Source organism: Dermatophagoides farinae, chromosome 9 (genome assembly GCF_024713945.1).
Source record: "Dermatophagoides farinae isolate YC_2012a chromosome 9, ASM2471394v1, whole genome shotgun sequence".
Taxonomy (NCBI): Eukaryota; Metazoa; Arthropoda; class Arachnida; order Sarcoptiformes; family Pyroglyphidae; genus Dermatophagoides; species Dermatophagoides farinae.
The window spans coordinates 74,863-101,322 of record NC_134685.1 but is presented as its reverse complement, the minus strand read 5'-3'; the positions used below and the strand labels follow the sequence as shown (position 1 = coordinate 101,322).

Genomic DNA, 26,460 nt, shown 5'->3' with positions numbered 1-26,460 from the left:
ATTTTTTCATTATTTTAGTACAGTTGGCACTTTAATCAATGTATGTATAATAATAACACTATTCATAAACAATGTGACAGTATCGTGGAAAAAAATAATCGGAATCAATTTCTGCATGCCATACATGCAAATACCGAATCGATGTATGTGTATCTTAACATTTATCTTATTTCTTAACATCACAGATTCTTTGAATGTCAAGCACTGCAATACATTTGAACATCTGAACAACAACTGATAATATTAAATTGTCCAAAACGAAAACGAATTTGTATTTATCAATCAAACAGTTGTTGTTGTTGTTGCTGCAATTTTTATCCTGTTCATTATCGAATCATTCCGATTAAGGAAAAAGTGGGTTTCTACATTTGTGATCTATATATTGCTTGTTGTCCCATTTGCTTTGACTGACGCTTTTCCAATTTCATGAGATTTACTTGTATTTTCCTAGCAAGCTTGCTAATATTTTGTTCCAATGGTAACGGTAGTTTTTTTATGAGCAAATTATCAATTTCGATGATTACATTTTCTTTTTTCTTTCTTTGTAGAATCTTGTTATGCTTAGATCATGTTGTGATCATCGTCTGTTATTTGAATTTGTCAAACATTCATCACGGTCGTCCTTGTTATTTAGTCGATATCTGCAAGTGATTCATCACCGAAAACAAATAAAGAATTTAATGAGCCTTACCGCCAGTAATAGCAATACGAATTGTTCGTCATCGTCATCATCGATTGTCGATCATTTCCCAAATCCAGCTACATTTAGACCGAAAAAAGTTTTAGTTGTTGGTAAATTTTCCCGTTTAGAATTTGAAAAACATCGTAATGCCAACTTGAGTGAAAAACAACTTGCCGAACATGTAAGCTTTATGGTTTTCTATTTATTTGACCATTAGAATGTAATCTTTGTTTTTTAGCTCGAGAATCATGGTTCTGATTATAAATCATTGCTATATCATCATGACATTCATGTGGGCAATCGAGAACATATTGTCAAATGTTTACAAGAACGAAACATTGAATGTCGTGTTGTCAATCGATTCGGCTATACACAGGAATTGATCGATTGGTCCGATATGATCATAACGTCAGGTGGTGATGGAACCTATCTTTTGGCGGCAAACAAAATACCAAACAATGGTAAACCATTAATCGGTGTGAATAGTGATCCTTCCAGATCGGTTGGACATCTATGTCTGGATAAACGATATTCGAATCGTTTTGATCGTGCATTGGATGCAATCCTTACTGGTCGATTTGAATGGGATTTTCGTCAACGAATTCGAATCACGTTGGAAGGAGAAAGCGCCTTCAATGATCCAGTCGAGCTTCATGATCAACAATTGATGCAACGAGAATGTCGATTCTGGGATCTCGATAACATACATCAATTGCCTGGGAAATCCACTAAAGTAAACGATATTAAAAAATCAACGAATGGTCGACGACGTAGAGTGTTACCTCATCTGGCGTTGAACGAAGTATTTGTCGGAGAATCTCTTTCTTCACGGGTATCATATTTCGAAATGGCCATCGATAATCGAGCCAAGTTCAAAATCAAAAGTTCTGGCACTACCATATGTACTGGAACCGGTTCGACATCCTGGTTTTTCAACATTAACAAACTCACGCCACAATGTGTTTCGAATCTGTTCAATATAATCAATGAAGAACGGTTCAACGGACAGTCACCACCACCTATGGATCCAAGTGATCAAAAATTGGTACAACGTGTAACCGATCGCTTCAATAATTCACTCATTTATTCACCATCCCAATTATTGATGGCGTATGTGATTCGTGATCCGGTCGTATTCGGTACAAATTTCACCAATAATCCAAGAGATTTTGCCCGAAAAATTGTGATCAAATCTCGGATGACCGATGCTCATATTGTCATTGATGGTGGTCTATCATATTCATTCAATGATGGTTCAAAAGCGTCGTTCGAAATGTTCGAACAGGATGCATTACGAGCAATCAAATTAAAGGAATGAATGTCAACATGATTTATTGGAGATGTCAATCATGGCATGCTGTACAATTTAAGCATTTCATTCTCGATATGATGTAATGATCGCCCGACAATGATTAGCGAATGTAATGGTGGTCCCATATCCACATTGAGCATCTGAATGAGGCTACCTTTTGTTATTTTCTGTGTATCGCTACCGATTCTGGCCAATGCAACACATATCGTATCGGCCGTTAGCTTGGTCGCCTTTTCTTTTGATTTCTCTTTGATTGATTCAAGTAATTGTTGGGCAGCCACATTAACGGCCATGAATGTTGGTGGTAAATATTCCTGCCTTCCGCGCATCATTGCCTCTATCGATTGTTCTTTCACTTTGATATCTGAAGAAGCAAGCAAAAATATTTCAATTTCAATAATAATATATAATTCATATTCATATTCATAATTAATAATTCATTTCACAATCAACTTACCGAGTAAACATAATGTATGTAAACCATGATCGATATTGGCTTCAATTTTATCCAGAAAACTTGTCGGTCGCCATGTATCGGTCCATAACGGGATTGATACAACTTCACCAAAATTGTACAACTGTAGTCCACAACAACCACATGCATTGATAATGGATGCATTATGAATGATTCGATGTTCGATGCCTTTTTCTCGTGCTCGAAGTATCAAATCAGTATGGGTAGTAGCTCTATCAGTCCAAACAAAAAATGTGAATAAATAGTATGATTAAATAGTTATTTGACTCACCCTAATGGATCACCAACAACCAGAAAAGCGACATCATCATTACCGGCATTGGCCAATATTTGATCAGAATTCTGTTCGACAAATTCTCGATCGGCAGCAATAACAGGACGACCATAGAATTGTTGCAATTCATTGATACCATCATCACAATAGATCGATGTGTATGATTCTAGGTAAACTCGTTTGGCCTTCTTTATGATGGCCAATCCTTTGACCGTAATATCAGTGTGGTCACCAAGACCTAGGCCAATAAGATAAAGCATTATTATTCCGTTGTATCAAGTTTATCAATCGATACATCAAAATGCTGGGATCACGTGTTCATAGACATTCATAGATGTCATATACATATGGCAAATTGACAAATGACAACATTGAACATTTTGTTAAACTGTTTCAATCATATTCGATAATAATAATATTTGATGATTGGAAAGCTGCATTGTGCATCACGATGATGATGAAATTCTGTGTACGGCAAAAATGATTGAGAAAAAGTGATTTCAATATTTGATTGGCAAGTGAATCACGCCCGTAATGTTGCGGCAATATCGAATTCGTTCATCACTAATCATCATTCAATACCGATAAACACAGAGAAAGAGAGAAAAAAAAGATACAGACAGCTGTAGCTGTACTCGTATTGGTGGTGTGGTTTATTTGTGTATACACAGTGTTTATGTCGTGTCATAGCATCGAAAATTAATATTGAATTCAATTGAGTGTGTGGTGCATTGTTATTTTTCTGTTATTTATGGCGATAATGATATTTCATTCGCTGTAATGATTATGGCAAAGTGAATCCAAATTATATGTCTCTGTTTTGTCCGTGTAAATCTTATTGGTGGTTACATCCATATAGCTTCTGGTCCTCAAAAACAACATCTCTTCCGTGTCTGTGTGTGTGTGTGTGTGTGTGTTTGTTTGTGCGTTTGTTTATATCGATTGGCGAAGTTTGTTTGATTCGAAGCTCAAACAAAACAAAACGATAACATTATATACAACCATAATAAAACAAATGTATCGATCATTAACGAATGAACAGTCGAACATTACATCATCGTTCTCATCATCAACATCACCATTGGTGATCTATTTTAACGTTTACAAGTATTGTTTGACCCATTAACCCCGTGATATCGATTGTAATCATGCCATTATTCGGTAAATCGACGAAAAGTCCATTTGAATTGATAAAGAGTTTGCAGGAAGCATTGTTGGCCCTGGAAAAAGGTGACAAGAAAGCGGAAAAGGCACAGGAGGATATATCGAAAAATTTGTTGCTCATCAAAAACATGTTATATGGAACGGGCGATACCGAACCACAGACCGACATTGGTGTTGCTCAGTTATCGCAGGAATTATACAACACGAATCTATTGCTACAATTGATCAACAATTTAAGCCGAATTGAATTTGAAGCAAAAAAAGATGTTGCGCAAATATTCAACAACATACTTCGACGACAAATCGGTACCAGATCGCCGACTGTTGAATATATGTGTACCAAATCGGACATATTGTTTACATTGATGCGTGGCTATGAGAAACATGATATTGCATTACATTGTGGCTCAATGTTACGTGAATGTGCCCGTTATGAAGCGTTGGCCAAGATAATGCTATACTCGAATGATTTCTACAATTTTTTCAACTATGTCGAAGTGTCCACATTCGACATTGCATCCGATGCCTTTTCCACATTCAAAGAATTGCTGACTAGACATAAAACATTGTCGGCCGAATTTCTTGACACTAATTATGATCGTTTTTTTACCTGCTACGAAAAGCTATTGAATTCGGAAAACTATGTCACTAAACGACAGTCATTGAAATTGTTGGGCGAACTACTATTGGATCGTCATAATTTCACCATAATGACTCGATATATTAGCTCACAGGATAATCTAAAGCTTATGATGACAATGCTGAAAAATCGTAGCCGAAACATACAGTTTGAAGCTTTTCATGTATTCAAAGTATTCGTTGCCAATCCAAACAAGCCGAAACCGATTCTTGATATTCTTCTACGTAACAAGGATAAACTTATTGATTTTCTAACCAAATTCCAGACCGATCGTGCCGATGATGAACAATTTAATGAGGAGAAAGCATATCTTATCAAACAGATAAGAGATCTAAAACCGATCGAAGAGCCTAACTGATTATTTGTCTTTGTGCCAGTGTGTGTGTGTGTGTGTGATAACTATCCAGTTACCGTGCATCAAATGTCTTTGTCATCATTCATTCATCCAATATTCGAAATGAAATGGGTATAGGTTTTTTGGCCAACAAATTGTTCTGTGCATTGTTTTTGCTAATTTTATTTTATTATTATTATTTTTATCATCATTATCATATTACACAAACACACACACACACACACACAATGACACTGATGATGGTCATATTTTTGATTTTAATTTGATTTTCTTACTTTTTTTTCATTCATTTATTCGTACACACTTGCATGAACACAACAAATTCAACCAAACACTGTTGATTTATAATTAATTAATTAATGTTAATTTATGTTCTAATCCTGGGATGATCGAAATATAAAACCACAATCAACAACATTGTTGCATTGAATTAATAAAAAAAAAACATTCTTTATGAATGGTACTTGATTTTTTTTTTGTAACATGTGTTTATGTGTCGCACATGCTGTTTTTGCCAGAATAAAAATAATAAAATAAAAAATAAAGTTTTTAAAAAAATTTAAATTTAAATGTTCATTTTATAATGAGTGATTCAAGCGATGATGATCGTCAAGTCGATTATGGCCATCAAGATGATGATCTGTTGAGCGATGATGGTGAAGATGAAATTCTTGCCAGCGAAGATGATGAAGAAGACGATGATGATGATTATGATGATGATCGTTTTAGTCGATTCAAAATTGAAATGAAAAAAGATGAAATGGCCAGTGATCTCGAAGATGATGACGATGACGATGATGATGGTCTGCCAAATGTGAAAGCCTGGGGCAAGGAAAAAAAATCTTACTATCACACGGACTACATTGACAAAGATTATCGTAGTCAAAAACAACGCGACCAAGATCTAGCACAATATGAAGAAGAAGAAGCTTTACAGATCCAGAAACGTTTATTGCAATCTATCAGTGATCAAGATCTAGGTATCGATTTATTATTGGATAACATTGATCAGAAATCGGCAAAAGTATCAACAACAACAGTTAAAGAAGACATCGGTAGCAAATCAATCGAACGAACGACGACAATTGGTGGTATACCGGCTGGACTTACTGATGCACAAAAAGCAGCCATTGTGCGACAAGAATCACCCGAATTGGAACTGTTAAAAACAGATTTCGAACATTATATGAATGAAATTAACAATAAACTCGAACCATTGGTGTGGGAACTTGATCGATCCATAGGTGATTCAACTAGAAATCCAGCATTATCCATGTTAAACTTACGACTGCTATTATTGACCAATTATTGTGCACACATCTCGTTATATTTATCAATGAAATGTCGAACCGATCGACAAATAGTAAAAGATCATCCAATCATAAAACGTTTGTTTTCATATAAAAAATTGATCAAACAACTCGATGATTGGATTGAGGAAAATGGCCAATTTTCTCGACAAATTGAATTTGCAGTAGAATCGATCAAAAATAAACGGCCCATTCGATTTATGAAAGCATCCGAAATAAACATGGCCAAACAAGATTCGATACTTGATCCAGACATTGATGTAGAGTCAATTGCCGATGATAATGATGAATCTGATGATGATGAGCAGCAGAGTTCAATGATCACCGATATAGGAGAGAAACGAGCCATCACCTACGAAATGGAAAAGAATAAAGGCCTTACACCGAAACGAAAACGAGAGCAACGAAATCCAAGAGTGAAATATCGAAAGAAATATGAAAAGGCTGTCATCCGACGTAAAGGTCAGGTACGACAACCACGAAAAGAAGTGCAAAAATATGGTGGTGAAGTAACGGGCATAAATGTTCGTGCGGTCAAAAGTGTCAAATTCAAATGATAATTGTAAAATTGTAATTTTATTCTCAGCAATTCAGTTTCAAATAAAATTTTCATTTTTTTCATAAAAATTGTTCATTTAGTTCTTCTTTTGAAAGATAGACGGCAGCCTTTTGATGATTGATCAAATGATCGCGTGTCTCTAAACTGGTGATTTTATTTACATTCGGCATAAATTGTCAACAAAATGAATGGCCATCATGTTGGCAAACAAATGGAACACGGTGGCCATCACCGTGAACCATTCATCCCTGATGTTCCAGAATACTATTGTTTTGTGGATGAAAACTTCCTGAACGAAACATTCAGTGTCGATGGCTTTGTTCGCCGAAATAGTAAACGTGTACAATCATTGGAAACATTGAAAGAACATCTAAGTGCCTATCTTAAATTGCTCAAACAAGCAATGGTCAATCTGATCAATGAGGATTACACTGAATTCGTCAATCTATCAGCTAATCTGGTCAGCTTCGATAAATTGATTCAGAACATCAAAACGCCTGTGCTGAAATTCCAAAATGAAACCGACCATACTCGATCCAAGGTCGATGAAACAATCGTTTCGATCACTGCCAAGCAAAACAGACTTGAAAAGATTCGTGAGAACAAAAGAAAACTGTCGATAATTCTGAAAAATATTGATTATCTGGATAGAATCGAAGCTAATCTGGAACAAATCGAATCCAATCGAATTTCCGTATGTAAGGATAATTTAGAAGCTAAACGATTACATATCTATCCCGGTTTAGGCGAAAATTCTGCTTTAATTTCACGGTTAAATATCAATTTCGATTGTCTTCGGTCTGATGAGGCCACCAATATGACAAATCCGTTTCTGTCGAATCTTCTAAATCGTTTCGAAAGTGCAACTCAACGATTCCATGCAGATCTTGAGAATGAGCTTTTGTATCTACTCAATTATGAGCTGATTCAGTTTGAAAATGAACCCAATTCCTACGATTTGACCATTGCTCTGGAACAAATGTTTATTTTGTATTTGATTGATGGCCAGAATCAAAAGGAATTGGAACGTGTGATCCAAAATCGTATTGTTGTGCCTTGTTTTCAGGAGATAATCGACACATCGAATCAAGTGGCCACCATATTCAACCGAACAATCGATTTGATCGAAAAGAAATGGTCAATGTGGATCCATGTATTGACCACTTGCAAGCAATTCGCATCATTCAAATTCGATTTGATCGTATCGGCCGTTTGGAATCCTTTCGTCGAATTGTTTCTGGTACGATCACCGATCCTTTTGGATTTGTCCGATTTGGATACATTCGAACTCAACTATTTTCTAACAATTAAATTTGTTGAACAATTCGTACGACATACTTGCATCTTAGATATGATGTTTCAATTTGAGCAACAATCAAGCTATAAACGATTAAAATCAAAATTCAAGCTAAACGTCTATTTCCATATGAAACTACGTAAGTTATCTTCTGACATGGAAAATCAATTCGATCAATTGGCTTATTCGTTCGTTACTGGAGATGATCAAAGAGGAAATCAATACCGATTGAATGTAAGCCAAATGATTCATGACCATCTGATGGAATGTTGGCCAAAATCGGACCAATATTGTAACATGGGTGACATGTTTATCTATTGTTGGAAATTAACACTGAAAGTATTGTCTCGATTCACCACTTGGTTGATGGCAATCGATTTGGCCAAAATCAATGTCAAAAAGTCATCATCATCATCATCATCGATAAATAACACAGACAGTGATACGAAAAGATTAGTTCGTCAAACAATGATTGCTTTGATTGCCGATTCAAATACATTTCTTAGTGAATCGACAAAGTTATTCAACAATGTGATTGAACCACTTTGGTTAAACTATTATCAGATCAGTTTAGTACGAAGACTGACCGACCAATCGATACAGGAAGGCTCTCTACGCCATTCGTTTGATGAATTTGTTGCCGATTTTCGATCGACAGCCATTGATAAAGTGATCTGGTTGATGCGAAATGAAATTGTTAGCGAATGTAAAGTTTGGATGAACCAGATTAACGATATACCTCGCCTATATCGAAGAACAAATAAAGAGAAACCGAAAGAAGCTTCCAGCTATGTGGATAAATGCATAGGGCAACTAGTCGATTGTATGCGAATGTTGGGCAACGATTCTGGTATGGTGACCAACACTAATCAATGTCTGCACGATATACTCAACGATTTAACAATACATTATAAACATTGCACGTTGGAAGTATTGACTTCGGTACAAAAAACCGAAGATAGCCTGAAAAAATTGAAAAAACACAAAGGACTCGGTTCTACCATGGTGGCTAATGTGAGCCAACAATCTGGCATGTCCGATGATGACAAGATACGGTTACAGATTTATCATGATGTAACCACATTCGGCAAACAAGTAAGTTCCATGTGTTTTGTTGTTTATTCTCACCTTTATTAATTTATTCATTTTCATAGTTGACAGAAAAGCTGGCCGTGGATATTTATTCGTTAAAGCCATACAATGAATTGTTAGCCACAATCGAATCATTAAAATTATTAAAATAAACAAAGCCTATCTGATTTAATGTACTGGCTGACTGTAACTTGTATGATAAAAATTGACATGAGTTGTAAAAATTTATTAATTCGATTGCACTAATATCACATTCGTCATAATGGTCCAAATCCGAGAAGGATTTGTTCTCTAGGCTGTTCTTGCGAAACGACTGTTGGAATAGGGCGACAGTTTGGATTGAAAACCGAATATGCACTCAATTCACCAGGAGCTTTACGGCGTAAATTGATTATGATAAATAGCAGCAATGCGACAATAAGGAATGGTGCACCGAATCCATAACGATTAGCTTGCAACTGGCCATATGCATACAATATCAGACAGATGATCCAGAATGACCAACGACGCCAAGTTAATTGACGGAATGCACTTAAAATGAGTGATCGAAATGAATCTTCACTGTCATCATCATCATCTTCATTATGGGTTTGTTCAGGAAAGAATGGTAAATCTGGCCTGTGTTCATCATGATCGATAAATTCGGCCTCATCATCATTGTCGAAAGCGAAATTCTCAAAAAGAATATTCGGATCATTCAATAAAGGATCGACTTCATGTTCTCGAGCTTGTAGCTGCCGTGGATTTCGTCGATTTCTTAGTTGATTGTTGTCAGTTCCGAATCGAAAAACCCGAGCCATTTGCCGACCCATTTTGACCTTACCATCAGTTGTTTTAACATCTTGGGATTCTTTGGAACGTTTACCTGCTGCAGTATCGGTTGTCAATTGATTGTTGTTTTGACATTGAGTTCTGCTTTGCAAATATCGTTCATGAAGTAATTGACGAACATTTTTGATTTCGCTTTCATTTTCTAATTTGTTTATAGACGATTGAAACATTTCCAAACGTTCTTTAGGCGTAAGATTTTTGCTAGTGCTTTTACAGGCATCATTTTCTTTGTTACCATTTTCGGTTGTCATTTTGAACAAGTATTCAATTTGTAAACATTGGACACGAGTCTAAAATTTCATCATAAATGATATAAACAACGATATCTAGAGACATCTATGAGTGAAATGTTGTATACATTGGATATTGTTGAATGGCATTGAAAGCAAATAGTAAAGGAAAGGAAAAATGATGGCAATAGCCGTGTGTGTTTGTGTGTGTGTCTATCTTATGTTACCGGATTCGATATCGTCGGTGCTTTTGTCGTTTATTATGGTCATGTTGAACGTGCGACAAAGTCTTATTGCTGTTGTTGCGAAGTTTTGATAAATCTCCAAGTTTAAATCGGATGAAGACGCAGACATTGTGTACATCTGCTTGAGCAAATGAACATTATGGGCGTCATGAGATAGTGATAAATGCCAATGGACTTGACCAGCGATAACAAACACAACACAACAGTCAGGCAGGAAGGAAAGGAAATGGCCAACTATTGGGGGCCACTACAAATGTGTGAAATTCGTCTTGAACTTCGGTGTGTGTGTGAGTGTGAGTGTGGGGAATATACTTTTATTTGATTTGATTTGATTTTTTTCCAATGAAATGAACTTATTGTTTGTTTGCTTCGATTGGAAACTTGTTTCCGGAGCTGACGCCATTATCTTTGGTTAGTTTGCAGAGTGTCTTTTTTTTGGCGATAACAGGCAACAACAGACTGCTTGTCGCTAATCGCCAAATGCACAATTGTTGGGCGTATTGTCGAGAACAGCGAAACAAGACAATAGAAGTGAGCCAGCAAAACAATGTAATTTCTGAGATCAAACTGGATTGATGATTATAAGGACCAATATCATTCATAACATTCTTATCATTGTCGGTTGTTGTTGTCGTTGTAACAATCGATTGATGGATGGAACGTATACACAAACACAATGGCAATTGTAATAGAACAATGGATCAATTGAGTAAAGACAAACAACTTGTTGATCAGAATCGGATGTCAATCTTAAACAATAAATGTGGAACGATGAGATGATAACGATAATTGTTTTTTATTTCTTTTGAATCTCAATATTTCTCAAAACATTTATTTATTTATATTTATTATAATTATAATTATAATTTATAATTTATAATTAATAATAGTATAGTATGTTAAATGTTAAATTGAATGTAAATGTAGCAAAAAAGAAAAAATTAATTTTGTGTCCTAAAAATTGAATGATGATTAATTGAATGAATGAATGGCGGCAATCACCAGGTTAATTTGTTGTTAGTTTCATTCATTCACGTATAAATTGAAGTGAAGTGAAGTGAATAAATATTTGTATGAATGACAAATGACAAATAATATCATTGTTTGTCTGTGGAGGATATGTCTGAAGATGATAATCGATTCATTTATATTGACAGAATGGAATGTGCGCAATGTATGTTTTTTGTTTTTTTGTTGTTTTTGTTGATTTTGTTGTCTTGTTTTGTTTTTGTTCAATGGATCAATCTGGACAATGTTTTTTGGTGAAGAGATACACAATGGATTGTGCAAAATGTGATAAATTGATGAGTGAATGATATAGTAAGCATAATATCTGAGGTGAAAGCCAATCGGCAATAAATTAACAGAAAAAATGGTCTGATATCTATATAAATAACGATCGATTTAGATAGAATCGATTGTGTTATTGAAGGGTTATCATTATTTTTGTTTGAAAAATTGGAAATAACAATTATGCAACTGTGGATAATATAAGCAAAGGGGTGCAACAAACGAACGGGGATTAGAAAGGGTGATTTATTAATTAGGGGGTTCATTATAAATATTAACAATTTTGTGGATGTCTGATGAATCCCGAAAACCCAGATGATTGATCTGTGATAATGTGTGTGTGTGTGTGTGGCTGGTTGAATGTCCATTTCGAGACTAGTCTTTGTACACTCATCGCTGCTTATCGATTAGATTGTTGGTGGATGTGCCTTCATTGTGTAATCTGTGTGTGTGTGTGTGTGGGTGATTGTTGAGACTTAGATGATTAGAAAATGACTGGTATGATTAGAGAGAGGAATGTGATGAACGAAATGTTGGATGTGTGTGTAGTATGTGTGTTGTAAACAGTAATATAATAGAGAGGACTAGTTGATAGAGGAAAGGGAGAGGAAGTAGGATGATGATTTCAATGATTAAGGGGAAATCCACACCATCATTACACAATGGCAATTTGCTGTTGATTGCTCAACCAATGCATTGATTGAGTTTGTTGATTGATTCATTGTATGATGGGGATGAATAACGGTGATCACTCAAGATCATCGATGATGGATACTGATTGTCATTCTAATTGTTCCATAAAGTTTGGATTCTTAAAATACTCGGGTACATTATCGTCAAGACGGGCGATAATCTTGTAGATGGCTTTTTTCCACGATTGTTCCGTATCTTTGTTTTGTTGCAATGATTTAAAGAATTCACGCAATGTTGTTTCACTCACTGAACGGAAATTCTCCGGGATCTGCTTTCAGCAATGCAAAAGAAATGTACATGTGGTGAGTGATTGGATGATGGCAACTGGCTAATTGATTGATTGAATATAATTATGTGTATCACTTACCGCAATGTGGTTGCTTCGATTGTAATGAAGGTTCAGAACACGTAATAATTCACAATCATCAGTGACATGAAGATCATCGGCACTTTTGATACCTTCACTCAATGCTTGTCGTGCGTATTTCTCCATTTGAATGTAGTAAAACTCGCTGTAGGTAAAAAAAAAAAGATCCAACAATTATTATTCATCACATATCGTTCACATGGCTATAATGTGAAAAGAAAGACATTGGGATTATTGTGATATCTGTCAAGACGGCAGATTATGGCTATCCGAATCACCTTGCTTTTTGTAATAACAATGTTCAATTGAATTGTTCATACATTTCCGCCATCTGAACAGCATTCAACCGAAAAAGGAGACAAAGTTCCAACTTAAGACGTCGGGTAAGGAAGTGATCTTGTGTGTGTGTGTGTGTGTGTGTGCTAAACGTAAACTAGGCCAAGCCAACAATAGATACATGAGGTTGGCTAGCTGCAGGCCCCAACACAACAAAACAAAAGCCAATCGACCAAAGGGCCAAGACATTCGTCTCTGCTCGATCGGTTGGTTGGTTGGTTGGGTCGCGCGTCTCATTTTTTTGTTTGTTTTTTGATTGCACATTCTTCATGGTTTCAAATTGGTGATGATGACAAAAGCCAAGCTCAAGGAGAGGAGGAAATAGTATGCTTAGCACTCGAAAACATCTTTCATCTTTCTCTCGTTTGTATGTATCTGTATATGATGGCTGCCGGTTGTCACGGAAATCTAAACGACCAAGCAGCAATGCAATGATATGAATGGAGAAGGCAAAATAAAGAAAAAAAATAGACATCAGACATTCCAAACATAAGTCACCAGGTGCTTCAAGATGCAGATGCTGCCAATAAGCAAGTCTTGTTAGCATTTTTAACCAACGAAATAAAGCCGAAACCCGGGCTTACCTATGTGACCTTTTCTTTTTTTCGAAATCGACTTTGTCCTTTTCATCCATCACCAAGTTAAGACGAAACTCTAAGAGAGAAAAGAGCAATAACCCTTTTGTGTAAACGACCTGATGGTGGTTATTTCTTCTGCTGTTGCTGTTCGTGAGATTCATTTAATCACTCAGTCAAAGGTCGTGGTGTCTATGTGGATATTGGTTGATAGCATACTAACACTGTAATAACAAATTTATTATTGCTTGATTGATTAATGTCATTGATGTCTTTCGTCTTTCTTTCTCTCTCTCTCTCTCTCTCTCTCTGTGTGTGTGTGTAAGCATAGAAACATTTGGATCTCATTCACAAGCAAACATCATCCCAAAATCGGTCTTTTGATTGCATTGATTCTTAGAATCGATTTAGCTAAGCACATCATCATCATCATCATCATCATCATCATCATCATCATCATCATTGAGACATTGACACAACCCTGATGATGATGTGCACATTCATAGATTCTCTTTGCTTATTCTCCCTCTCCCGTACAGACCACATCTTCTGTATACGTAAAGTAGCAATAATAGCAGTGTTTTCAACCAACATTACCAGTGACCGAATAACGAATAACGAACGAAAACAAAAAAATCGGTTGTATATTTTTGAAGAAAAAAGTGAGAAGCGAAAACCGAAAACTGAAACGAGTCTGATGTACAATCAAAAGAGAAAGACGAACAATAAATAATAAGAACAAGCAGAGAATGAGAAAGTGAATGGATGAATGAAATGAATCCAACCAAACCTAGACAAAAGAAAATGCAAAAGAATTGAATGTTTGGATTGTCGTCCGAATCCAGAGAGTTTTGCCTCAGTCCCGTTCTCAGTTCGTTCGTTTGTCCGTCGATTTATGTGTATTCTTCGGGAATGGCCAAACAAAAGGCATCTCATTCTGCTCTATCTATTATCTTGCATCTATACACACACACACACATATGCAATTCGTCTACGATTGATGATGATAGACATGGATCTATGATGACTCACGACAAGCAACCACCAACCAACCAACAACAAGATTGTCGGCTGTATCGCGCGCGCGAACCAACTGTTCCATAATAATAATAATAATAACAACGACAATAATAAGATAACGGTTTCTCCCGTTTAGCTTTCTTGATGTTGGTATCGCCTCGCTGGTGAATATTGCGTGGGCAATACACACACACACACACATCATATTCATCAAACACAATGAATGGAGGGGAATACTTGTTTGGATCACTAGCGCGAGAAGATCCAGGAGCACAACCAGTATGTGTGTGTATTGTTGGAACAAAGAGCCTGGAAAGTGAGTGAGTGAGAGAGAGAAAAAACATAAACCGACTTACCGATATGACCTCGACTGCATTACTCGTGTCATATTCTGTTTTCTTCTTGTTTCATCCATCGTCAATGAAAACAGGGTCCTGGAACCCAATAGTCTTGTGTGTGTGTAGGTCGAGCATGTTATTATTATTTTTATAATGGCCATTATAAAAAGTGAACCCCAGCTAGCTAGCTGTGTGTTATACAGATCAAAGACCACAATGAAAGAGAAAGCGGTATATTCTCGTTCTCGTGATAAACACCTGGCTCTTTTTATCTGTTTGGCACACGAACCACAAAACATGACTATGAATATAAATGATTGCCATCCAAAGAATGGATGGATGGATAGGACGACAATCAAGCAATCACTATGTGTGTACAAAGAGAAACACCCAAACTTCTCAGTAATTTTTGTTTGTTTCGTACAAGGATTCTCGTGTGTGTGTGCGATTGGGTTTTATGCATCGAATGTTTTTTTGTTGGAGCAAAGAAAATGAAATTCCAACTTACCGGAAATTGGAGAACCATTTGACCAATTGTGCGGTGTTGTTCTTGTTGAATTTGATGTCTGGGAAAAACATTTTCAGTATCGATGAACTGGGATAACGGACATAGAAAAACATGAGTTTGGCTTTCCTAAGATGCATAGGGGATAAAGTACTAGTGTGCAAAGAAGTTAAGGACATTGAATCGGTTAATGGATTTGAATGAAATCTAGCTGTTTGATTGTTTGAAAAGGATATCATTGGCATCGATGGATCATAGATGGATTGTGTATCATTTGTTTCGGAACCATCACCACCATTTTCACTGCCGGTTCCACTACCACGACCATACGAACTGAGTACTGCTCCAGCGTAACCACCACTCATCGAATCGGGTGAAGCTCGACTAGCGACAAACATACGTAAATGGTGAGCAGTAGCGGCTGCCGCTACTGCATTAGCGACGGCATCGGTTCCGGTAGCTGCACCATTCATTGAAGAACCATTGGTCGAAGCAGTCAGACTGTTTTTCAGTTGATCAACGTCGTCCACATTGAACAATGTTCCAGCAAGACGGGCAGCAGCTGCCTGTTCAGCAAACGGAAATGTCTTTGCACTCGTATTGATAGTGGCCGCCGCTGTGGTTGGATCGAAAAATTCGCTTGCATGTTGAAGACTAGCCAATGATACCGGTAAAGAGTTGGCCGTGGCAGCTGCGGCTGGATAATTGGTCAATATGGGTGGACTTACGGACGATGTTTCTCGTATATGGTCATCATTCACGTTACGCGTGATCCGGGTAGGTGTACGGACTGGCAATCGTGAATCGGTAACTTTGTTTCGACGTTTTTTGGCTGGTCCTACCACCAATGAAATGGCTTCGGTTTGTTCGGCGGCCATTACCGGTGAGACAGCTGCAGTTGTATCCACCACTCGGCCACCATAAACGTTGGACGCTGATGACGCGGGAGTCGTATCGCGAACTCCGTTCATATTGACCATCATGACTGGAGTATCACGACCATAAACACCGCTTGCTTGTTTGCCGTAATATCCACCAGCGTTTGGTGGATACACAAACGATGATGGTTTGTTGATTGGTGAAGTTTCCAATGATGATGCAGCGGCTGCCATCACAAACGGACTACCGGCTGTATCACGGCCATTCTTATGATGACCATTGTTGTTGGGAGATGTAGCCATTTTGATTTGACGTGAATATTTAGCGTCTAACATCTGAGCCAAAAGATCGGTGGTGGCTCCTAGTTTGGGGACTGTAGTATGATTTTGATCTTTTAACGATGATCGCTGATGATTCTGTTGTTGTGTTTGCTGTTGTTGAGCTTCCAATTGTGATCGGATTGAATTGGCGACAATTCTTGTCATTGATTGTATCACTTGTGATGTGACTGTTTCCACAAATAGATCCATATCGTAAATTTTGCAAAATTTTTCTGAAACCGTTGATAATTGTTGTTGTTGTTGTTGTCCATGTGATGATGATGATGGTGAAATGTGACCACCAAAAGAATCTGCTGCTGCAGCAGCCGCAAACATTTGCATCATATCACAATCACTGTGGTTATTATTATCATTGTTGTTGTTCATTGACATCATTGTGTTCATCATCATGACATTGGTAACCGGACTAGAACGCTGTGGATTATTATTATTATATGACGGCGTTGACGACGATCGGCCATTTGTCGATTGATTGGCTTTTGATTGTTGTTGTTGTTGATAGAGTTGAAGGGCTGTATATTTTTGAAAAAGTTGTTGTTGAAATTTGCTCAAATCTCGTTCATAATCCGAAATACGAGCTCGTTTACTACTTGCTGACGATGAAGAATTCTGTGCATTTTCCATGTTCATATTGTTCAATGTACGTCCGGTAGTAGTCATGCCAGTGACTGCTTGCGACTCATTATTGTTGTGGTTGTTGTTGATGTTAATGTTGTTATTGGATGAAAGATCCAATTCTTTATTATTAATATTGACATTTGACTCACTTGACTTTTGTTGTTGTTCGATGGATCGCGGACGTTGTCGTAACGATTGTTGATGTTGTTGTTCTTGATGTATACCACTCTCGTCATATCCTTCATCATCTAGTTCGGCTTCAGTAGCACCACCAGCTGTAATGTCTTCGACCCCGATCAATGATCGTCGACGACGTTTATTTGAATTAGCTTCCTCATCATCATCACCATCACCATCACCATCATCATCATCATCATCATCATCGTCAAGTACATCACCATCACCGACATCATCATCTTCCATATCGTCTTCGGTGTCTATACTGCCATTGCTTGTGTTGAGCATTTTGCTCGATTGTTGTGGTTGATATAGTTTGCGTTTCTTGCAACCATTGATGATGATACCTGCCGAAGGTCCATTAGTTGTGGTCATTGATGATTGTGTAACTGTGGTGGCTTTGTTGTTGCTGTCATCACCACCAGGATGATGTCCACCATTAGCGGTTTCAACATCATCATCATCATCAATATCGGATTTCATCATTGGCTGACTTCTTAGTCGATTATTGATGCTGGTTACTGTAGTGTTGGTGTTGGGCACCGTTTCCAATAGCATATTCGAACACAAGTTTTCGTTTGAACGATCAATCGAATTATTTTGGATGTTTTCTATGTAATCGTCGTTGACGACGTCTTGGTCACAATTCGAATCTCGTTGTTGCTGTTTACGGTTTGCCGACAAAGATGAAAAACGATCTACATCGAACGAGATGTAAGCAATGAATGAATGCAAAGACGACAAACTCACCTAAAGAAATAGTTTCCTCAGCCGATGGAGATGACGACGATGATGATGTTGATGAAGAGGAGGTCGATCCTAAGCTACTGTTGTTGTTCACTGTTGTCGTCGTACATTGATTGGATCGTGTTTGCTGTTGTGACAGTGTTACAACAGCATTGCTGTGTAATGAATGTAACGGAGGTCGACCACGAGTTATACGTCGCTCCTCCTTAACCAGATTTCCGTCCCGTTCGATATCATCATCGGCTGTTGTTGGTGTAACCACCACTTCACTACGACAATCATCATCATCATCATCATCGTCGTCGTCGTTGTTGTTGTCATCAATACCACTACTTTCGGCAAGACTTGTAGCTCTTATCATCTTAGGATCATTATTATTCTCAGTATGTGATGATTCGGCTTGCTTAACTGGATCGTCGTCGTAGACAACAGCATAATCATTGGCCTCATGGCTTTGGTGATCCACTTGCTTGGCTAGCTGATCGTCGTCGTCTGTTCGTTGACGATTCTTTTCTTCCGAACCACCACCAGCAGCAGCAGCAGCAGTAGGATCATTGTTGATCGCGTGTTCATCGTGGATTGTCGTTGATGATGGGGTCGATGAGGTTCCAAGACAAGATTGTTCCATCAGATTGATCGAATTAATATTTGGATCGGCTATATAATCAAATAAAAGGTTTCTCGCACAGCCATCTAGATCGTCGACACTGAATCTGTGTTTATTTCCGGTCGATACAGAGCCATTACGAGATGATTTGTTCAGTTCACTAGCATCGTTGGTTGTTGACAATGGATAAGAATGTTTGGATGAATGTAGTGATTGCTCATTGCTGGACGCTAGTTGTGTTTTATCTTTCGATTCTACATTCGATTGCATTGCAACCAGGCTATTCGTAGTGATGTTGTTATTCGCTGTAGAAACTGCAGCAGCAGCAGCAGCGGCAGCGGCTGCAGCTCCACTTTCGAGGATATCTCGTAATAATTGAGCATCGAAAGCGGCAGCCGCAGCCACATTATTTGCATTAAACAAAGAGGAATTAGCCATAGCGGCTGCTGCTGCAATTTCATTTGCCTGTAGATTGTTCAAGAAATTGGCTGCCATGGCCATATTGTTATCATTGTTGGGATTCATTGACGATTGTAATTGCGTTAGAAATGCAGCCGCTTGATTATAGCCAGTACCGGTAGTGTTGAATTGATCTGCAGCCGCCATCATCGTTGTTGACGATGTAGTTGAAGGATGTTGTTGCCCACCGGCAAACTTGGTGTTGATAGATGAGGGAAATGGTGGAGATTTATTTGACCCTGGTGCTGCTGTGGTCATCGGCGTTTGTGGTGTTGGTGTATGATGATTTGCCGACATGAATGCAGCCATTGGACTCTGTTGACATAATTGCTGAAACAAAGTGGCTTGATGTTCCATGATTGCATCGGTGGTGGCACACGATGATCGGTGGCCAGGGTAAAATGATGATGAATCTCTGAGCACACTTTTCCTAGCATTACTATTGCCACAAACACCACTGTTGTATGATGGATGGTGGTGATGTGATGTAGCCATATCTGACATTTGATGATGATGCTGGCTCATAGCGGCAACATCGGACATTGAATGATAATTGAGATTGTGATTATTGCTGCCACTGTTACCAGCTAGACGATTCGCATGAAGATTGTTTCCATTTGATGCGGCTGAAGATGCTTCATTCGACATTCGCTGATTATGATGGTGATGTTGTTGATGATGGTGGTGATGGTTACCACTGTTGTTGCTGTTGGATCCATATTTATGATTATTATAACCATGGTAACCACCGCGTGATGAGAAATTGGCTATACTAGCATAGCTATTACGTGGTTCACCAGCATCGACACGTTGTCGAGTTCGTTTCATTTTGACCGGTTTATTATTATTGTTCGATGCTAACGAAGATGATGAAGATGATGAAGCCAATGATGAGGATGCTGAACCGGCCGCCGAAGACTGGTGATGATGTCCACTATGATGATGTAGATTCTGGTGATGAGGCATAACGATATTTCGTATTGATGACGATGAATCCAATGGGAAACTGTTGTGCGGCTGCTGTTGTTGTTGTTGTTGTTGATGATGATGATGTTTAAGGACACTTCGGGTTGTTGGACGGATCCAAGAGGCGTACGGTGAACTGTTTGTAAAATTTGTTACGTTGTTGGCTATGGACAATCTATGATGATTGAATGGATTCAACACTTGTTCACCACTAGCCAAACGATTCATGTAGTAATGATCCGTTGTGATTTCGGTTTTGTCGGGCTTGTTCAACCCGGTAATTTATGACAATGATTGATTTATGTTGGTAATCACCTGGTCGAAAAAAGAAAAGAAAAGAAAAGAAAACAATTAGTATAACGGGGTTTATTCAGGTTCCGGTATATTGTTCATTGTTCATTGCCAAGAAACTGTCATTATCTTTGTCCAATGTGTTTGTTGATATTGAACAAAGACAAAGAACATTTTTAATGAGAGACGGAACAAGATTTCATCATCAGATTTGGGCGTCAAACGACGACGACGACATAAATGATGAGACCTTTGGTATGGATGAATGATTTGACTTTGGCTACGGGCAAGCCAAGCGTAACACGTACGTTCTTGTGTGTTCACCATCATCGTCTATATTTTGGGTGAGGCTAAGGTGATCGAGTGAAAACTCATTTCATTCTTGGCAAGCTAGTTAGTTCCGGCCTGACTGTCTATTATCGTGTATCGCGTTTGGTGTTGACTAATTAATTAGCCGATTCTTTCGGAAGTCTAATGCCTCATCAGTGAATTTGACAATTTCCATTGTATTTCTTTGTTGCTTTAAAGTCAGTGGAAAAACAAATAAATCAGTAGCCAACTAGGCTGACTAAATCCTGGAATCGGTGAATGGAGAAAAAATTTTTCATCATCAATATCCGGTATAAGAATTAGAGCTATATTAATATCCGACATCTTTCTCACTCACTTTGCGTTTACGGCAATGGAATTTTCAACAAAAAAAATAAAAAAAAGAACGGTCGGAGGTTTTTACGAATTTTATTATTTTTCAACACAACGATATCAATATTAACTGCAAACTACATACTAAATTTTTCGGTAAACTAGTGGATTAAATTTGATTGGCTTAAATAAAATTAAATTTATTCCAGCATCAACCAAATGCAATCATGGATTGATTCAATACATACACACGGACAGACAGACAGACAGAAACAAGATTGGTAAAAGCCAAGAAAGTAAGAGACTCTGTAGGGTAATTTCGCCCAAAGGCTATCAATAGACACGTGGCCAAAAAACTTGACCTAAGTAGTGGTCAATCATGATCATCATCACTGTAATTACAACCAGTGGTCAGAGGACAAAGATAAAGAGACCGGGTGTGTGTGTGAATGTGCTGAATGAGATGGTAAATGAAGCAAATCGAATTGCTTCAATTGCCGCCTAGACATTGACCAGACTGAGATGGTGAAACTTGTCTTATCATTATGAGAATTGTAACAACACGCGTTTGTCCATTAACAACGACACAAGTGGATCCGGTTGTTTGTGTGTTTTCGCTGAATGAATATTGAAGACAAGACAAGACAAGCAGAAAGCAACAGCAACAGCAACAACAACAACAACAAATGATATGCTAGCCATATGATTGAATTGGACTAAAGGTGTGCGTGGGAACACACAACATCCAAATGATGATGATGATTGTCGTTGTTTTCGCGTTACAGTTAGATGAGTTTCGATCATCATTGAAAAGGCGCCGGAAGCTGACATTTGTTGAATAATTGGACTATGAGTAGCGAATTTCATTTATTATTAGCCACAATCAAGCAAACAACACACAACACACAAAACAGAAAATAACAATCAACAAGCACAAACAGTCATATAATACAACGGGGCTAGGTGTGCAATACGGTGGTTGACAAATGAAACGAAACAAACCAAAAGAGATGCTTTCGTTGATGACTTTTGTTGGTCAAATTATTATTAGTATGGTGATGATGATGTTTGCGCTATATTTTGTCTCATCCGATTTACACAAACATTATACGATGCCCAGCCCAAATGAAGTGAAATGAAATGAAATGAAATGAAATCAATAACCAAACCCGATAACGGTTGTTTTGTTGTCGTGTCGTGTAGACCGGATAATAATAGAGCGATGGTCGTTCGTCTTAATGTATTCATCACCATCAACATGGCTACATCAAATTCATATTCGATTCGAGGAAATTGCAGATTGGCCATTGCCATTTTAGAGTTGAATGGACCTCATCATCATATTGAACAGCAATAACGACGAATCAAGCAAAATGATCGAATGTCTATTGCTTGTTTGTTTTAGCACTAATTACCCCTCCATACATCCGATATAGACTCGCACACACACACACACACACACGAATGCAATATTGGCATTTCTAAGAACACAGGGTTCAAGGACTATTGCTAACTAACTATCACATCACTTTTACTCAATCAATTTTTTTGGCAAATTAAAAAGTGAGATTTTACCTGTGTGGTTTATTCAAATATTTGACCATCTTAAGCATCGCATTGTTTGCTATACACAAAAGTGTGTTGGCGTATGTCAGACGTACGACAAAGAATGGACAATGGGCGATCGGTAATAATCATAGTGTAATTAAGCAAATATTTGCCAACAATGACCATATAGTAATAATGAGTCTAATTTGCATTTGGTGAATGTTTGCTCAACAACAACAAGTGTGCCTGTTCATAACTAAGACATAACGATCATGTGACATATCGACATATGAAGAGAGATGCCCAAGTAACGTGGCAAGTGTTGAACGGATGTCAACTTAATTTCAACAACAAACAATGACAAGTCTATTTCCTTAGCTCAAGTGATTCGGCCACTTTCTTACAAGCCAATTGCTTCACGTCATATGCATTAACACACACACACATATATATTGGTAAGTTTGTCGACCTGAGACCCAGTGACACAATGAGATATACAACAATTTCATTTGACCTCGAAAATCTATGATCAAGAAGTATTTCTTAACTTTACACACACACACACACCTAGACACACAGGAAAGAAGGCATTTCCTTCACACGTGGCAGTACAGCAATCAAGACACGTATAAAGATAAAGAGAGAGAGAGAGCTATTGTATGTGGCATGATCACATCCGTTCATAGAAATCTATGTAATGCACATTACACCATATACACACAAATGGCCTTATGATGAATGAATGAATAAATGAATGCAGGATGGAATCGAAATCCGGTTAGTATTGGTATACCAGACAGACTAGATAAAAGACAGACATGTCAAAGGTCAGCGACAGAGGTAAAAGAGTTGAGCTAAGCAAGCCATCTATGTCTATCATCATCATCATCATCGGGGATTCAGTTCAGCCCAGTAAATCTATTGTGTATTTGGTGGACGAGATAAGTTCCGGTGTGTGTGTGTGTGTGTGTGTGTGAAATTGGAAACTTAATTAGCTTTCATAAGGACACAGGATGACGCCCATTGGCAGAAACAGCGACAACAGTAGCTATTCAATGCCGTTATTGTCATCACCGACGAAATGAGACTACAATCAACCAGTTACATTAAACACAATAAGCACAAAATTGGGATGCGCTCTGTTTGCCTTGGATTGATGTGTGTTTACGACGAGAGATGTTTCAATGGAGAGAACACATCGTTAGGGCGAATCATAAGCAAAAAACAAACTTTATTGACATTATCTGAAAAGGCAATGATTATTGTTTAGAAAAGAATGACTACATCTCATCATCATCATAATATGATGGTTATATTCAAATCTCCACCCAAGGTATCCATCCAAACACACACACACACACAATGGCCTTAATGTATGTATTTTTTGGATACGGATGTATTTTTGGGAGCCAGTTGCAGAAAACAGGATGAAAAATAAATGTTGGAAACGAAACTATTCACATCATGTTCAAGTTATTATTATGATTCAAAATTGAAAAATGTATGTATGTCATGCAAAAATGAATTACGAAATCACATCATCGATCGATCACATTCAAAGACAATGGATGGACATCATCATTGTGATCTTATAGTAATCAAGTAGTTGCTACTGGACAGTGTGCGTGATTGACCACTCCTGAGTTGCCAGGGAAAACATCTTTCCATCCCACAAGACATGACTAGATAGAAATGTTTGATGCTCGTTTCTCTCCGTTTTTCTATCTCTGTATGTGTGTGTGTGTGTGTGTGGCTGCTGTCATTATAATTTGGAAAAATGAGACCTATATCGCTCCTTAGAAATTTTCAATTTTTAAACCAAAACGAAAACAAGTGTAAAACGAATGAAAGAAAAAAGAACGCTCATAGCAACAAGTGGCAGTAGACATACATTTACATTGATGCGTGAATCGAATGCAGACCGATTTGGCCAATTTATTCCTGAAAGAAATCAACCTCAACACACAACATATAGACTTTGACTCCATTTCAAAGGTCAGACATTAATGCATGCACACACACACACACTTGTCTTGCAAAAAAGACAACAAATGAAGCACTGAAAAGGCGTCACAAGATGATGTTGGAAAAAAAACTCACCTGATGGTTGTATTATGAAACAATCGATTAATGATTAAATGAATGGATCACTTGAATGAAAAACAATTGAATAAATTATAAGGGTTTCAAATTTGGAATGAATGAATGATAATGAGTGCGATAAGAAGCATGATGGTACCACACAATCATTGCAATCACTACACTACTGCTGATGGTTGAGATTATCGTATTCGTATGACCATCAATTTCCGATCTGTTCAATCAACAAGCATAAGAATTGAATTGTGGTGATTTTAGCAACAAATTCAAACATTCACTTTGTCCATGTTTGTTGTTGTTGTTGTTGTGGTTCGTAGTTCGATGTAGTTTTTGTGGGTTCATTCACATTCGTATTCGGTGTTGGTCGATCATCATCATGATGATGATGATGATTCGCCTGAATCATTCAGTTCACAATAGCAATATTGTTGATATAGAGATGGATGGCTAATGTTGTGTTAACATCAGATAGACATAGACATGGAGAGAGAGAGAGAGAGAGATAAATGTCTATTTGATCATTATGATGGTGGTCGATTTATTCATTGTTGTTGTCGTGGTGGTAGTATGCATTCGATTATAAAATGTCAAAATTCACTAAAATAATGATGACCATATACACACTGTGACTACATCAAGATCGAGGCAACAAATGAATTGGTTGTTTTCTTTCTGATCATCATCGGTGGCGTCTAAATAATGATGATTTCTTTTCGGAATGACAAACCACTGGTAATACGAATACATAATGTGTGTTGTGTGTGTGTGTGCCATCCATCTCATTCTCTTGAATCTCTCTCATTTTTGTTGCTTTATTTCAACTGATATGAATTGCGCGCATGCATACAATGCATTCTCATTTTTGATTTCTCGATGCTCCTGGCTGCATTTTTTCTCGTGTAAATCGAATGTTATTATCAATAGTTGGATGGATGCAGGCTAACTAAATATGCGTGTGTGTGTGTGATGATCTAAGGTTCGGTAGTGGTGGTGGCTGATAGCTTAGTTTTGTTTTTTGTTTTTTTTTTCATTTTTCAAATATCATCTTTTCATGTCATAGTAGCCAGTTGTATATTGGATAATGTATGGCGCCCAACAACAACATCAAAATCTAGCAGCAGTAAGTAGTAAATCGGATGCCATTTATCTATCCATCAGCATATACATCATGTACTTCTAATGTAATGAAAATAAGCCTCACTCTCTCACGTTAGATACGATACGACGACCATCATTATTTCAGTCAGGAATTGTGTGTGTGTGTGTGTGCATATACAAATGTGACAAATAATGAAATTTGGTACATCTAATCTGTCTTGTTGTTGCATAGCGCCTAACAACGACCATCATTATCATATGATTCCTATATTTCATCCTGATAATGATGGCCACCACAGATGGTAGCCATCTTGTTGCCATATCACTAAGATGGTCATGTACTCATTGAATACAATAATAAACAATGAATGAAAGAGAGAAGGCGCGTTCATGAAAG

The 26,460-nt window shown here is 37.6% G+C and overlaps 7 protein-coding genes across 10 annotated transcripts; 4 read left to right on the top strand and 3 right to left on the bottom strand.

The window, feature by feature from the left end:
• Window positions 1-33: 33 nt before the first annotated feature.
• Nadk2 (NAD kinase 2, mitochondrial) lies at window positions 34-2,477 on the top strand. Of its 3 annotated transcripts, none has more exons than XM_047061694.2 (3): window positions 34-484; window positions 549-863; window positions 921-2,477. In XM_047061694.2, the coding sequence occupies exons 1-3, from the start codon at window positions 476-478 to the stop codon at window positions 1,998-2,000; spliced, it is 1,404 nt and encodes a 467-aa protein (XP_046917650.2). In that variant the 5' UTR covers window positions 34-475; the 3' UTR covers window positions 2,001-2,477. The 3 variants fall into 3 exon arrangements, with proteins under 3 accessions (XP_046917650.2, XP_046917652.2, XP_046917651.2); XM_047061696.2 differs by having other exon boundaries at window positions 35-354; XM_047061695.2 differs by having other exon boundaries at window positions 35-478.
• On the bottom strand, window positions 868-3,007 carry Dph5 (diphthine methyl ester synthase). Its single transcript, XM_047061701.2, has 3 exons — window positions 2,741-3,007; window positions 2,452-2,681; window positions 868-2,358 (listed from the first exon to the last, which is right to left on the bottom strand). Exons 1-3 carry the CDS (start codon window positions 3,001-3,003, stop codon window positions 2,030-2,032), a joined length of 822 nt encoding a protein of 273 aa, XP_046917657.1. The 5' UTR covers window positions 3,004-3,007; the 3' UTR covers window positions 868-2,029.
• An 884-nt stretch (window positions 3,008-3,891) lies between these two features.
• Window positions 3,892-5,466, top strand: Mo25 (calcium binding protein Mo25). The gene has a single exon (XM_047061700.2). The coding sequence runs from the start codon at window positions 3,892-3,894 to the stop codon at window positions 4,903-4,905; it is 1,014 nt and encodes a 337-aa protein (XP_046917656.1). The 3' UTR covers window positions 4,906-5,466.
• A 19-nt stretch (window positions 5,467-5,485) lies between these two features.
• Window positions 5,486-6,839, top strand: Sas10 (UTP3 small subunit processome component Sas10). The gene has a single exon (XM_047061698.2). It carries the CDS (start codon window positions 5,486-5,488, stop codon window positions 6,767-6,769), a length of 1,284 nt encoding a protein of 427 aa, XP_046917654.2. The 3' UTR covers window positions 6,770-6,839.
• A 36-nt stretch (window positions 6,840-6,875) lies between these two features.
• On the top strand, window positions 6,876-9,365 carry Cog2 (conserved oligomeric Golgi complex subunit 2). The gene is made up of 2 exons (XM_047061760.2): window positions 6,876-9,163; window positions 9,223-9,365. The coding sequence occupies exons 1-2, from the start codon at window positions 6,956-6,958 to the stop codon at window positions 9,310-9,312; spliced, it is 2,298 nt and encodes a 765-aa protein (XP_046917716.2). The 5' UTR covers window positions 6,876-6,955; the 3' UTR covers window positions 9,313-9,365.
• Saysd1 (SAYSVFN motif domain containing 1) lies at window positions 9,178-10,242 on the bottom strand. The gene has a single exon (XM_047061761.2). It carries the CDS (start codon window positions 10,240-10,242, stop codon window positions 9,418-9,420), a length of 825 nt encoding a protein of 274 aa, XP_046917717.2. The 3' UTR covers window positions 9,178-9,417.
• Window positions 10,243-11,372: 1,130 nt separating this feature from the next.
• pros (homeobox protein prospero) lies at window positions 11,373-26,203 on the bottom strand. 2 transcript variants are annotated; one of them, XM_075733986.1, is made up of 6 exons: window positions 24,966-26,201; window positions 18,356-20,699; window positions 15,827-18,303; window positions 15,594-15,748; window positions 12,817-12,961; window positions 11,373-12,717 (listed from the first exon to the last, which is right to left on the bottom strand). In XM_075733986.1, exons 2-6 carry the CDS (start codon window positions 20,610-20,612, stop codon window positions 12,538-12,540), a joined length of 5,214 nt encoding a protein of 1,737 aa, XP_075590101.1. In that variant the 5' UTR covers window positions 20,613-20,699; window positions 24,966-26,201; the 3' UTR covers window positions 11,373-12,537. The 2 variants fall into 2 exon arrangements, with proteins under 2 accessions (XP_075590101.1, XP_046917048.2); XM_047061092.2 differs by having other exon boundaries at window positions 15,594-18,303; window positions 24,966-26,203.
• Between the last annotated feature and the right edge of the window lie 257 nt (window positions 26,204-26,460).

Coding starts and splice junctions, on each gene's coding strand:
- Mo25 (XM_047061700.2), top strand. CDS start 3,892: ATGCCATTATTCGGTAAATCGACGAAAAGTCCATTTGAATTGATAAAG.
- Dph5 (XM_047061701.2), bottom strand. CDS start 3,003: ATGCTTTATCTTATTGGCCTAGGTCTTGGTGACCACACTGATATTACG. Junction 2,682..2,740: donor GTTGTTGGTGATCCATTAGG/GTGAGTCAAATA, acceptor TTGGACTGATAG/AGCTACTACCCATACTGATT. Junction 2,359..2,451: donor ACATACATTATGTTTACTCG/GTAAGTTGATTG, acceptor TTGCTTCTTCAG/ATATCAAAGTGAAAGAACAA.
- Saysd1 (XM_047061761.2), bottom strand. CDS start 10,242: ATGACAACCGAAAATGGTAACAAAGAAAATGATGCCTGTAAAAGCACT.
- Cog2 (XM_047061760.2), top strand. CDS start 6,956: ATGAATGGCCATCATGTTGGCAAACAAATGGAACACGGTGGCCATCAC. Junction 9,164..9,222: donor TAACCACATTCGGCAAACAA/GTAAGTTCCATG, acceptor TCATTTTCATAG/TTGACAGAAAAGCTGGCCGT.
- Sas10 (XM_047061698.2), top strand. CDS start 5,486: ATGAGTGATTCAAGCGATGATGATCGTCAAGTCGATTATGGCCATCAA.
- Nadk2 (XM_047061694.2), top strand. Junction 864..920: donor AAAAACAACTTGCCGAACAT/GTAAGCTTTATG, acceptor TTTGTTTTTTAG/CTCGAGAATCATGGTTCTGA.
- pros (XM_047061092.2), bottom strand. CDS start 20,612: ATGAATCGTTTGGCTAGTGGTGAACAAGTGTTGAATCCATTCAATCAT. Junction 18,304..18,355: donor TGAGGAAACTATTTCTTTAG/GTGAGTTTGTCG, acceptor CGTTCGATGTAG/ATCGTTTTTCATCTTTGTCG. Junction 12,718..12,816: donor ATCGAAGCAACCACATTGCG/GTAAGTGATACA, acceptor TGCTGAAAGCAG/ATCCCGGAGAATTTCCGTTC.